The sequence below is a fragment of the Rhinopithecus roxellana genome, chromosome 20 (genome assembly GCF_007565055.1).
Source record: "Rhinopithecus roxellana isolate Shanxi Qingling chromosome 20, ASM756505v1, whole genome shotgun sequence".
In the NCBI taxonomy this organism is placed as follows: domain Eukaryota; kingdom Metazoa; phylum Chordata; class Mammalia; order Primates; family Cercopithecidae; genus Rhinopithecus; species Rhinopithecus roxellana.
Genome location: NC_044568.1, coordinates 42,242,308 through 42,256,117, shown reverse-complemented (window position 1 = coordinate 42,256,117; position 13,810 = coordinate 42,242,308). Strand labels below are relative to the sequence as shown.

The 13,810-nt window shown below is 46.9% G+C and overlaps 1 protein-coding gene across 1 annotated transcript; it reads left to right on the top strand.

Annotated features, from left to right (window-relative positions):
- Positions 1–1,752: 1,752 nt before the first annotated feature.
- Positions 1,753–10,830, top strand: ARL2BP (ADP ribosylation factor like GTPase 2 binding protein). Its single transcript, XM_010365474.2, has 6 exons — positions 1,753–2,049; positions 2,728–2,789; positions 5,475–5,581; positions 7,007–7,092; positions 7,632–7,728; positions 9,377–10,830. Exons 1-6 carry the CDS (start codon positions 2,012–2,014, stop codon positions 9,476–9,478), a joined length of 492 nt encoding a protein of 163 aa, XP_010363776.1. The 5' UTR covers positions 1,753–2,011; the 3' UTR covers positions 9,479–10,830.
- Positions 10,831–13,810: the final 2,980 nt, after the last annotated feature.

Below are 13,810 nucleotides of genomic sequence, written 5' to 3'. Positions count from 1 at the left end.
ATTGATGTCACCTGACCGGGCGTGGTGGCTCACGTCTGTAATCCCAACACTTTGGGAGGCCAAGGTGGGCAGACCACCTGAGGTCAGGAGTTCGAGACCACACTGGCCAACATGGTGAAGCCCCGTCTCTACTAAAAATACAAAAATTAGCCGGGCGTGGTGGTGCACGCCTGTAAGTCCAGCTACTCAGTAGGCTGAGGCAGAGGTTGCAGTGAGCCGAGTCTGCGCCACTGCATTCCAGCCTGGACGACAGAGCAAGACTCCGTCTCAGAAAATAAAATAAAATAGGCTGAACACAGTGGCTCGCGCCTGTAATCCCAGCACTTTCGGAGTCCGAGGCGGGCGGATGACCTGAGGTCGGGAGTTAAAGACCAGCCTGACCAACATGGAGAAACCCCATCTCTACTAAAAATACAAAAAAAATTAGACGGGCATGGTGGCGCATGCCTATAATCCTAGCTACACGGGAGGCTGAGGCAGGATAATCCCTTGAACCTGGGAGGCAGAGGTTGTGTTGAGCCAAGATTGCGCCATTGCACTCCAGCCTGGGCAACAAGAGTGAAACTCCGTCTCAAAAAATAAATTAGTAATAATTGATGTCACCTTGGTCACAGCTGTCACACCCAACTGTGTCTTTGTAACCATCTTTGTTCCAAATCCCACAGATATCTATTTTACGTCCATTCAAAGATGCCTGCTAGGCCGGGCGTGGTGGCTCACGCCTGTAATCCTAGCCCTTTGGGAGGAAAAGGTGGGTGGATCACCTGAGGTCAGGAGTTCAAGACCAGCCTGGCCAACATGGTGAAACCCTGTCTCTACTAAAATAGCCGGGCGCGGTGGCGGATACTTGTAATCCCAGGTACTTGGAAGGCTGAGGCACGAGAATCGCTTGAACCTGAGAGGCGGCCAGCCGAGATCATGCCACTGCACTCCACCCTGGGCGACAGAACACGACTCTGTGTCAAAAAAATAAAAATAAACAATGTATGCGAACCCATTCTGACAGGCCACCTGACCCTCAGTTCATACCTTAAATATCTCTAGTTTCTCTAGTCATATACCACACTTTGGCCAAAAGATATCATGCAACTAAAGAGACACAATGCTTAGTTGTCCAATCAAGAGAAATCAGCTCAAACGAATCCTTTGTTTCAAAGTTTGGCAGTTTTGCAGAGGCCTTTTCCTGAAAAGTATCTGATTCCCGATTGCGTGGTTCAAAACAGTTCTTCGACTCTCATCTTGTATAATTAGTCAAGAAACCAGTTATTGCCGAGTAAGCTTTATGATGCGAAGATTATAATGCAAATTACAAGACATCTACTTCTTGCGATGGCGCTTCCTTTCACGAGGGGTAGGAATTGTCTTGAAATCAGACGTCAGCATCACCTGGTTTTAAGGGATAAAGGACTGGCTCTCCAGCGACTTGGCAACTTAGAAGCGCTCTTCAAACGCGCCTTAAACTATTTAATTTTCCACACTCTGGGAGGCGCAATTTATTCTCGAATTGCGAGTGAGGAAATTCAGGCTCGTGGCTTCGTTTCCTTCATCCGTAAAATGGAGCGACTTGAGACTGAGTCGCCACGCAACGGGGACTTGGCCAGGCCCCGCATCCCTCCGCATTCCCTTCCGGGACTTCCTCTCCCTGTCTTGCCCCGCCCCGGCATCGGTGACGCGCGCCTGTGATTGGCTGTCGGCCCGCCGTGAGGCAGCGGAAGGGGTTGCAGTGGCCATGGTGACGGGAGGCGGGGCGGCAGTCACCTAGGCCTGGACCTGCGGCGTCGGCTGCGCGCGCAGAGGGCCCGGCGGGGCGTAGAGGCCGGGCGGAAAAGTGGACGCTGCGGGTATCCAAGGCGGTGCCTGGCGCGCAGGCGCTGACCCGACCTGGCAGTGAGCGGGCCGCGGCCTTGGCTGAGAGGCCTTAATCCCGCAGGCCGCCGCGACCTGCATGCGAGTTGGGCCGCGGGCGGGATAGGAGCCTACTCGGGGCAGGAGCCTACTCGGGGCGGCGGCGATGGACGCCTTAGAAGAAGAGAGCTTTGCGCTGTCTTTGTGAGTAGCCCCGCCAGGGGGCAGGTGACTTGGGGACGGGGACAGCGGGCGTTTGCCCGGGCCTGACCCTATAAAACAGGTGTCGTTAGGGGCGGGGCAGGGTGGGGACCGCCAAGGCGCCGTCCCAGCCCAGGCCTTCGTTTTGTAGAGTACTAAGGCCGCAGGTTTCAGGCCCCGCAGGACAGGAGTGCGAGTCGGGTGTCACCGTTGATCAACACCTCCATCACAATCCCCAGCCGCCAACCCTCAGCTGTCAGCCAAGCCTGGTGGGGTTGAGCTGCCGAGGCCCGGCCCCGCGCCCGAGGCCCTTCCACGCCTCCCTGGCCCCCGCCTCCCGGACTCCTGACCAAATGACCCCCCTGGCAGGTGTTTCACCCGTGCCGGGTTCATGCTCACAAGCAGACAGGTATGGGGTGATAGCGAAGAGCATGGAGAACCAGTTTTTATTAAAGTGGAGTCATGACATTGAACGTTCATGTCACAAACGTGCCGAGTGTGTTTTCTTCTGTTTGGACTTACTAGATTAGACAGTCATTCTTATATTGTTGAAGATGGGTGATGGGAAGTTCGTTTTGCTTCTCTTTTTTTCCTCTTGTGCGTGTTTGAAAACGTCCATACTAAAAACATTTTTTTTAATGCATTATTTGAAATAGCACCTAATCCAGGCATGTTTTTCAGCTCCTCCGCCTCTGATGCAGAATTTGATGCTGTGGTTGGATATTTAGAGGACATTATCATGGGTAAGCTTTTAAGATACTGTTTTTAAGGACTTGCTTGCTTCTTCTTTAAGGACACTGAAATCAATTTGGAGAGTTAATTTTAAAAAGAGAAAACATCAAGCTGCCTGCAATTTTTAATGTAGCACAATGTAATACTTAAGTAAAGGCTTACTGCAGTTTGTCTTAGAAACAAACGGCCCAGTACTCCTGAAAACATCTAATAAGCATAGATTCAGAGGCCTGAAAGGGACTGACTCAGGTAATGGGGCCCCAGTAGTGTGGAGTTCTTTGCAAAACTATAGGAAATAATGATCTACTCTATTTCTTATGTAGGGTGAGAGCAATTTCATTTTTAGATAGTTTTGAGTTTTAACATTTTCATGCCATAAAACACGTAAAACCAGGCCAGGTGTGGTGGCTCACGCCTGTAATCCCAGCACTTTGGGAGGCCGAGGCAGGTGGATCACGAGGTCAGGAGATCAAGACCATCCTGGCTAACATGGTGAAACCCCGTCTCTACTAAAAATACAAAAAAATTAGCCAGACGTGGTGGCGGGCGCCTGTAGTCCCAGCTGCTCAGGAGGCTGAGGCAGGAGAACGTGAACCTGGGAGGCGGAGCTTGCAGTAAGCGGAGATCGCACCACTGCATTCCAGCGTGGAGGCGACAGAGCGAGACTCCGTCTCAAAAACGAAAAAAGATACATAAAACCATAACCACAAGCATACATGGCTATAAAGAAAACAAAGTGTTAAGCTTCAGCTGGTTCTGTATTTTCCTAGGTTTTGAGTTCCTACTTGTGGATGTATTTGGGCATCCATGAAACCTGCTAAGTAACAGACAAGCAGTAACAGTCCCCAGAGGTTTAAGACAAGTATGTGGGAGGGGAAAACTTACATTTGCGAAATTCTGTTGACTTTAAGTTTTATGAGAATTAGGAAAAGAACACTGTTATTTGGTGGTGTTGGCTGTATGGCTTAATCCATTTAGTATGAAAATTACTGACCAGGCCGGGCATGGTGGTTTATGCCTGTAATCCCAGCACTTTGGAAGGCTGAGGCGGGCGGATCACAAGGTCAGGAAATCAAGACCACGGTGAAACCCTGTCTCTACTAAAAATACCAAAAATTAGCCGGGCGCGGTGGCGGGTGCCTGTAGTCCCAGCTGCTGGGGAGGCTGAGGCAGGAGAATGGCATGAACCCGGGAGGCGAGCTTGTAGTGAGCAGAGATTGCGCCACTGCACTCCAGCCTGGACGACAGAGCGAGACTCCGTCTCAAAAAAAAAAAGAAAAAAGAAAATTACTGACCAATGTTTTATACCTTCAGGTATAAAGGTTATAAAGGTTCATGCCCTTAACTCCTGAATATAGATGTTTCATCATTAAGTTCGTTTCCCATGTGGACTTGGGGATTTCTGGGGAATACTGAAGAATCCATTCAGTTATCTTGCCTATTATACCCTATATGCTATGGGAAAATGAGCCTTCTGTGAGCCTACAGTATTTATCCCAAGGTCTAGGTCCTTTCTGAAACTTTTATTTTTAGAAATAATCTATTCAGTTGTTAAGATTCCTTATTCCGGGCTGGGTACAGTGGCTCACACCTGTAATCCCAACACTTTGGGAGGCCAAAGCAGGTGGATTGCTTGAGTCTAGGAGTTCAAGACCAGCCTAGGCACCATAGGGAGACCCTGTCTCAGTTAAAAAAAAAAAAGATTCCCTCTTCCCTATCATCTATTAAGTGTTCACTATGAACTAATCTATTTACATGAATTCTCATCTAAATTCCACTTCCAGTCGTATATGATAACTACTATAAACCATTCTTATTTTCCAGATAAATGAGAAGTTTATATGGGGTTTAGAGAAATTAAGTAAATGACCCAAGGTCACACAATTAGTAAGTAGCTGAGATGCGATTTAAACCCAGACAGGCTAGCCTCTTTCAGACCCCATACTTTTAATCACTACAGTGTTTCCACAATTGCTGCTAAAGTTATATCAAAATAAGAGAGAACCAATCCATTCCTTTCCAGAAAAGTAATGTGAGGGAGTTCCCAAGCCACCCTGTGTGGATGTGGTTAAAATGGACTGAAGGATGGTGATGATCACTGCACAACAATGTGAACATACTTAAAGCCACTGAGCTGTGTGCTTCAACATTAAAATGATAAAAAAAAAAAAAAATTTGTATATCTCACCACAATTTAAAAAGAAAACAGGGCTGGGCGTGGTGGCTCACACCTGTAATCCTAGCACTTTGGGAGGCTGAGGCAGGCAGCTCACCTGAGGTCAGGAGTTCGAGACCAGCCTGGCCAACATGATGAAACCCTGTGTCTACTAAAAATACAAAATTAGCCCAGCGAGGTGGCACACGCCTGTAATCCCAGCTACTCAGGAGACAAAAGGCAGTAGAATCTCTTGAACCCTGGAGGTGGAGGTTGCAGCGAACCAAGATTGCACAGTTGCACTCCAGCCTGGGCAATAAGAATGAAACTCCAGCTCAAAAAAAAAAAAAAAAAAAAGAAAAACAGGATTGGTCTATTTCAACATCAGGGTCCCATTTAATACCCTCTTAAAACATTAGCTTTCCTTCCAGAGACTGACCATTGAGAAAGTAGTACTGCTGACATAGATCCTGCCTACTTATAAATCATAATGGTTGGTAATCTCCATTAAAAAGAATAAATTTTCCCCATTGTGGTTCAGATGACGAGTTCCAGTTATTACAGAGAAATTTCATGGACAAGTACTACCTGGAGTTTGAAGACACAGAAGAGAATAAACTCACCTACACACCTATTTTTAATGAATACGTAAGTAGATTTCTATGTCTCCTACCAGGAGGTCAGAGTTTTAAAAATTTAAATTTAGAATCAAAAGACATTGAAATTTGCTGCTTTTTAAAATATGCCACCAGTACACTGCCAGGAATCCTCTTTAGAATCTGGTTTAAGTTCATTTTCCTCTGCACAGCCTTTGGGGCTATTTTCCAAAAGGCTTTCAGGCAAATATTTGATTAGCTCATCAGCTTCTTATTTAAAAGAAGTTTGACCTGGGCTTGGTAGCACACCTGTAGTGCCAGCTATTTGGGAGGCTGAGGTGGAAGAATCACTTGCGCTCAGGAGTTTGAGACCAGCCTGGGCAACAAAGTAAGACCTCTTTATCTAAAAAAATATATAATAAATATAATAAATAAAGTTTGGCTTATCATAGTCCTGCTTTCAATCACAGTACATGAGTTCTTCATACTTTGCATTTGCATGCTTTTGACAAACCTTTCTGCTTTCACATACTCTTTCTTTCTTCTATATAATCCAGTCATAGTATGCATGACTATTAAGTAAAAGTGAAAACTGAGACCAGGATCACTAACTATTTGGTAGAAAAACCAAGACTGGAACCCAGGAACCTCAGCTCGTCACCCTTGGGTCTCTACACTTTACCCTGAGGCCTCTTGCAAGCCCCTGGGATTCTGTCTTTTTTTTTTTTTTTTTTGAGACGGAGTCTCGCTCTGTCGCCCGGGCTGGAGTGCAGTGGTGAGATCTCAGCTCACTGCAAGCTCCGCCTCCTGGGTTTACGCCATTCTCCTGCCTCAGCCTCCCGAGTAGCTGGGACTACAGGCGCCCGCCACCTCGCCCGGCTAGCTTTTTGTATTTTTTAGTAGAGACGGGGTTTCACCGTGTTAGCCAGGATGGTCTTGAACTCCTGACCTTGTGATCCGCCTGTCTCGGCCTCCCAAAGTGCTGGGATTACAGGCTTGAGCCACCACGCCCGGCCCGGATTCTGTCATCTAAGAATCCATTTCAGCCTCCAAGACTTTATTTTCTTAACACAGAAGCATGACATAAACAAACCTGCCCAGAAGGAACCTGTGACTGCCTCCATGTCCATATGTTCTGTTTACACAGATGCCCTCTACCTAGGAGGCAAAGCCTCCATTTATTGCATCCTGCACTGGGTTGTGGGTGTGGGCACTGTGCTACTCACTGTCTCCACCTGTGTCAGAGCATTCACCCTGCTACAGCATCATTATCAGCTAATGCTTCTCTTCCACACCAGGCTGAGTTCTCCAGGACAGGAGCTGTGTTTTGGTCCTCTTTGGTATCCTTGGCACTCAGTGTAGGTTGTGGCACACAGACCTCAGGAAATGTTTAGGAAGGGCTGGAGGGCAGGCTTTCTGAAAAGAAGTCTTGTTTTTCCAAAGTGTGGTCTCACCAAAATCCTTTCCACTGTTGCAGATTTCTTTGGTAGAAAAATATATTGAAGAACAGCTGCTGCAGCGGATTCCTGGGTTCAACATGGCAGCTTTCACCACAACATTACAGTGAGTTGAGCTTGACTGATTTTTGTGTTTTGTTTTCTCACTTTCTTCCTTCCCTAGGCTGACCAAAAGACCTTCTTGTTTTGTTTGTTTTCCTGTGCATGCCCTTGGTGGTTAGGTCCCATCAAACCTTTTAATGAAATCTTGAAAAGACCAGGCAGTGGCTCACACTTGTATTCTCAGTGCTTTGGGAGGCCAAGGGAGGAGGATCACTTGAGCCCAGGAGTTCAAGACCAGCCTGGGCAACATAGTGAGGCCCCAACTCTACAAAAAATAAATTAGTTAGGTGTGGCGTTGCATACCTGTCGGCCTAGCTACTCAGGAGGCTGAGACTGCAGGATCCCTTGAGCCCAGGGGTTCAAGGCTACAGTGAGCTATAATTGCACCCCTGTACTCCTGCCTAGGTGACACAGCAAGACCCAGTCTCTTAAAAAAAAAAAAAATGCAGGGGGTGGGGCTGGGGTGAGGGAAAGAAAAACAAAAGCAATCTTGAGGACTGTCTCATCATTCATTCACGAAACAGCCGTCTGTTCCATTTGCAGGCACCATAAGGATGAAGTGGCTGGTGACATATTCGACATGCTGCTCACTTTCACAGATTTTCTGGCTTTTAAAGAAATGTTTTTGGACTACAGAGCAGTAAGTTACTACTGCCTATTTATTTAGCCACTTTGAGCCACTTAGAAAGTTCCAGGTAGAAATACCGAACACAAACCTCCCACGCTTCCCCCATCATTCTCCCTTCAAACTGGCCAGTATCAGTCCAGCAGCTGATGAGGCATCAGAAGAGTGAGTTGCTATTCTACTGTGGCTGGGACCTTCTCATGTTTTCATGAACGAAGCCCCAGGTACCATCTTAGAATTCCTAATCAGAAGGACAGAACCCAAAAAGCAGGTCTCAGGTCTCATTCTGCCTTGCCTTTCTTTTTTTTCTTTGAGACAGAGTTTTGCTATTGTCACCCAGGCTGGAGTGCAGTGGCACGATCTTGGCTCACTGGAACCTCTGCCTCCCAGGTTCAAGCGATTCTCCTGCCTCAGCCTCCCGAGTAGCTGGTACTACAGGCACCTGCCACCACGCCCAGCTAATTTTTGTATTTTTAGTAGAGATAGGGTGTCACCAGGTTGGCCAGGCTGGTCTCAAAACTCCTGAAGCATGGTCCGCCTTGGCCTCCCAAAGTGTTGGGATTACAGGCATGAGCCACTGCACCTGGCCCTGCCTTGCTTTTCTTACAATGCAAGCTCTTTATAAGAAAAATAGGAGACTGGATATGGTAACTCACACCTATAATCCCAGCACTTTGGGAAGCCGAGGCAGGCAGATGGCTTGAGCTCAGGAGTTTGAGACCAGCCAAGGAAACATGGCAAAACCCTATCTCTATGAAAAATACAAAAATTAGCTTGGTGTGCTGGTGTGCACCTGTAGTCCCAGTCAGCTACTTGGGGGGCTGGGTGGCAGGACCGCTTGAGCCCAGAAGGTTGAGACTGCCGTGAGCTGTGATTGCCCCGCTGCGTCCAGCCTGGGTGACAGAGTCAGACCTTGTGTCAAAAAAAAAGAAAAAGAAATGGTGTTGGGTATGGTGGTGCATGCCTGTAGTCCCAGCTACTTGGAAGGCTGAGGCAGGAGAGTCACTTGAGCCTAGGAGTTTGGGGCTGTGTTGCACAGCAGTGATGCCTGTGAATAGCCACTGCACTTCAGCCTGGGCAACATAGCAAGACCCCTATCTAAAAAAAGAAAGAAAGAAAAATGTTTTCCAGTGAAGGGAGGTACATTTTAAGAGTGCACTTTAAGAATGACCAGGGCCAGGCTGGACACAGTGGCTCATACTTACAATTCCAGCACTTTGGGAGGCCAAGGCAGGAGAATCACTCAAGCCCAGGAGTTCAAGACCAGCCTAAGTGACATACCAAGACCCTGTCTCTACAAAAATAAAAAAGTTAGCCAGCTGTAGTGGTGCACACCTGTAGTCCTAGCTACTCAGGAGGCTGAGGCAGGAAGACCATTTGAGCACAGGAATTCCAGGCAGCAGTTAGCTATGATCAAGCCACTATGTTCCAGCCTGGGTGACAGAGCAAGACCCTACCTCTTTAAAAATAATAATAAAAAAAAATTAAGACTAGGGCAGGCCAGTATTGAGCAGAAATGCAGAATAACCAATAACCTGTGTTCCCTTCCTATGTACTCTGGAGGTCCACGTTCCCACCTTCAGCTCTGCCTTCGCCATATCAGAGGCAAGATTCCAAGCCAGGGCTCTTTCTAGTCCTTCCTTTTGGTTGTTTTCTCATATAGGAAAAAGAAGGCCGAGGACTGGACTTAAGCAGTGGCTTAGTGGTGACTTCGTTGTGCAAATCATCTTCTGTGTCAGCTTCCCAGAACAATCTGCGGCACTAGGTCCTACCTCCAGCCAATGAATGGGATCATTCTGGATGTCACCAGCCCAATAGGCCCAGCTCATGATGACAGAACACATCTTGGAAAGACTGACTCTGTTATGTAACTCATTTATGTTAAGTATTGATAGGTCAAAACCAAAAAGACCTAACCCTCCTGGACCTATTTCTCCTGAAACACCTCTTGTATTCATTAACCATAGTACTCCTCCCCTCCTCAAGTAGACACCTCTCTCAGGAGCTTCTGGGTCAGACGCCTCTGGAGCGAGCCCATGTCAAGCACTCCACCTGGGGGGTCCTTCCCCAGCATACCTGCTGGTGTGTAAGTGTGAACTAACCCACTGCCACCACCCTGTGTTCCAGCAGCCTCTGCATGAATCTTTGTGCACTTGCACCTCTTTTTCACATGGGTCACAGTTTCAATACTTCAGCTGCAGTGGGGTTCCTGATTTTTATCTAGGGTGTTACTCAAGCCCAGCTTGAGATTTCGGAATCTCCTGTGATCATATCTTGTCTTGGCTGTAGGAATCAACAGAAAGAGATATCCTCTACATAAAAGCTCCATATGAAAAGCTACTCCTAGTCTTAACATTTGCAGTCCTTGTGTCACTGTCTTCTGGTCCTGATGTAGTCCCACTGTTTCTAGATGTCTCTTTTAGCATTATTTTTGGGAAAAAAATATATTTTTATAGATGAATACTCAGGCTAACCTAGTGGATGTGATCTTGGAACTTCCATGATTATCCACTTAAAGATCAAAGTATTATATGCTGTGTGCTTTTTAGGTGTTAGTACTGTGAAGGCAAAAATGCTTTCTACATTGGCATTCGTTCCTATTGTACTGGGCACCTATGAATGTATGCTGTGTGCTAGAAATAGACTAAAACATTCTTATAGCATGTTAGTATGTTTGCTGAAAATCCTTTCTGTATAAACCAGTTTGTAAGGTTCTCTGGGTTAGGTAGGGACTCTGCAGTTTCTTCCTGTCAATATATCTCTTACTAAGATGGTGTTCCACTGTCCAGCCCAGCATGAGTAGCAGGTAGGGCACAGCTTTACTGGCTGTTTGTATGCTTTGGTTTAGTGCAATGTGTGGTAGATTACTTATCGGAAAACATATATGTCATCTCTAGAATGAAGAAAAAGCATAGTAGTTCAATTCCCAGTGTGTCCCTTTGATTTTTTTAATAGTAAAAATAATCTGTACAGACTTTTCACTTGGCCATTCTGGTTTTAAAGGACAAGCTATAAGCTTTACCTAAGCTCTGTTTTTCTGTACTGATGTGTCACTTATTAAATACTTTTGTACCATGAGTAAAATTTGAGGTGTTTTGCAAGAACCACCATTCTCAATGAGTCGTACTCTTTCTTTAACGTAGCTACTGCCATCAGGTTATTATTGCTTTGGTCTTTTTTTTTGGCGGGGGAGGGGGGTGCGGCTAGTCAAGTAAAGCAATGGGAGTAGAGAAAGAACAAAGAAATCTGCCACTGGTTGTGATCTATTAGTTATAAACACCACTGCACTCGCACCAGCCCACTTTGGCCCTTTAAAATCACTCTCAGAGCCAGCTTTTCAAAATACCACCTCTCCTGGGCTTGTTTTTTCCCTTGCTTTGTCTATAAATGAGACTGTCCACCTCAGCCCAGGCAGGTTGGGGGCACTTGCTAAGACCTGTGGACCAGCCTGCCTGCTTGAGAAAAGGCCAGTGGACAAGACCAGAGATTAAATGATGAAAAAACGACAATAAAGGCAAATTGATTTTTCACCCTTTTTTTTTTTTTTCTTTTTTTTGAGGGGGGATGGAGTTTTGTTTTTGTTGCCCAAGCTGGAGTGCAATGGTGCAATCTTGGCTCACTGCAATACTCGCCTCCCGAGTTCCAGTGATTCTGCTGCTTCAGCCTCCCAAGCAGCTGGGATTATAGGTGTCCACCACCAAGCCCAGCTAATTTTTGTATTTTTAGTAGAGACAGGGTTTCACCATGTTGGTCAGGCTGGTCTTGAACTCCTGACCTCAGGTAATCCACCCGCCTCCCAAAGTGCTGGGATCACAGGTGTGAGCCACCATGCCTGGCTGGTTTTTCACCCTTTCTGCTCAGTAAAAAGGAGGCAAGTCTGTTGTCACTTAATATTATAAGTAGAAGTTCTGATTTATCTTAAAATAAACTGGCAGCCTGTCTCTCCATCCACAGACACTTAGACTGTGATGTCAGGTGCCACCTTTGATGGGGCTCCCACCTGGCCTGGGGTGAGGAAGCCCCAGTCCTCTTGCTTAGGACTCCTCCCCAATGAGAAGCAATAGTCACGCAAACTGCTGAGCCTTAGCATTGACTGAGCGCCTTTAATGTTCCCCTGAAACAGGCTTTTTGATTCATGTCGGAAACATAAGAGGGGTGAGCTCTCCAACTTGCCTGCGATTTTGTTTTGCATTTAAGTGCACTGTCCTTCCTTAAAACCAAACTCTTATAACTTACTCCTGGAAGGACTAATTTATTATTCAAACTCGGAGAGACTTGAGAGTAAAAAGTGATGGTATTAATATTTATACCAGGGCCAGGTGTGGTATCTCAGCACTTTGGGAGGCTGAGGCGGGAGGATCACTTGAAGCTGGGAGTTTTACGACAAGCCTGAGCAATATAGCGAGACCCAGTGTCTACAAAAAAAAATCAGCCGGGCGCGGTGGCTCACGCCTGTAATCCCAGCACTTTGGGAGGCCGAGGCGGCCGGATCACGAGGTCAGGAGATTGAGACCATCCTGGCTAACACAGTGAAACCCCATCTCTACTAAAAACACAAAAAATTAGCCGAGTGTGGTGGCACGCACCTGTAGTCCCAGCTACTCGGGAGGCTGAGGCAGGAGAATCGCTTGAACCCGGGAGGCAGAGGTTGCAGTGAGCCAAGATCACACCACTGCACTCCAGCCTGGGTGTCAAAGCGAGACTCCGTCTCAAAAAAAAAAAAAAAAAAAAAAATTAGCTGGGCATGGTGGCATGCACCTGCAGTCCAAGCTACTGAGGAGGCTGAGGTGGGAGGATTGCTTAAGCCTGGGCAGTCAAGGCTGCAGTGAGCTGTGGTTGTGGCACTGTACTCCAACCTGGGCAACAGGGCAAGACCCTGTCCCTTAAAAAAAAAAAAAAATTGGCCGGGTGCGGTGGTGGCTCATGTCTGTAATCCCAGCACTTTGGTAGGCTGAGGCGGGCGGATCACGAGGTCAGGAGATTGAGACCATCCTGGCTAACATGGTGAAACCCCATCTCTACTAAAAATGCAAAAAATCAGCTGGGCGTGGTGGCGCTCACCTGTAGTCTCAGCTACTCAGGAGGCTGAGGCAGAAGAATCGCTTGAACCCAGGAGGCAGAGGTTGCATTGAGCTGAGATCATGCCACTGCACTCCAGTCTGGGTGACAGAGCGAGACTCCATCTCCAAAAAAAAAAAAAAAAAGAAATTATACCAGGATAACAACAGCACAAACTGGGCTTGTCCCAGGTGGACTGGGACATAGGTACTGGATTTAATCTCCCATCCCTGAGTAACAGAGTAGCTCATCTGCAACTGTTTGAACTTAGTTACATTTTAATTCCCAACTTTTAAAAAGGGACCAGAGGCTGGGGCGGTGGCTCATGCCTGTAATCCCAGCACTTTGACAAGCCCAAGTGGGTAGATCACCTGAGGTCAGGAGTTAAGACTAGCCTGGCCAACATGGTGAAACCCTGTCTCTACTAAAAATACAAAAATTAGCCAGGCATGGTGGTGCATGCTTGTAATCGCAGCTACTTGGGAGGCTGAGGTGGGAGAATCGCTTGAACCCAGGAGGGGGAGGTTGCAGTGAGCCAAGATTGTGCTATTGCACTCCAGCCTGGGCGCTAGAGTGAGATTCCATCTCCAAAAAATAAAAATAAAAATAACAAATAAAAAGGGTACAGAGGGTGCCTAGAAATGCTTTTATCTTATTGTTCAGAGAACGTTGCTCTGTGGTCTTGGAAAAATAAGCTCAGGAGTACTCAGCTGCTTTCCTCTGCTGTCTCTACCAGCTCTGAGTAGGCAGCATGGCCAGCCACCTTGATTATATGACCTCCAAGCTTCACAGACCTTCAAGGTAGGTGATATTATTGAAATCTTTCATTTAGTAAGCTCACCTAACCTGCTCAAAGCAAGGGTGACTAAGTTATTGTCAAATTGAATCACTTGTGAGAATAAAAGGCCGTGCTATTCTACTTATGCCAGCACAAACAGCATAAACCAGGACTGTTCTAGACCCAGCAAGCAGGAAGTAAAAGCAGCTTTCCTTGGTCAAAGAGTTGGCAGGTGGTGCTGAACGACTCCGGAACGTGAAC

Coding starts and splice junctions, on each gene's coding strand:
- ARL2BP (XM_010365474.2), top strand. CDS start 2,012: ATGGACGCCTTAGAAGAAGAGAGCTTTGCGCTGTCTTT. Junction 2,050..2,727: donor GAGAGCTTTGCGCTGTCTTT/GTGAGTAGCCCC, acceptor CATGTTTTTCAG/CTCCTCCGCCTCTGATGCAG. Junction 2,790..5,474: donor TTTAGAGGACATTATCATGG/GTAAGCTTTTAA, acceptor ATTGTGGTTCAG/ATGACGAGTTCCAGTTATTA.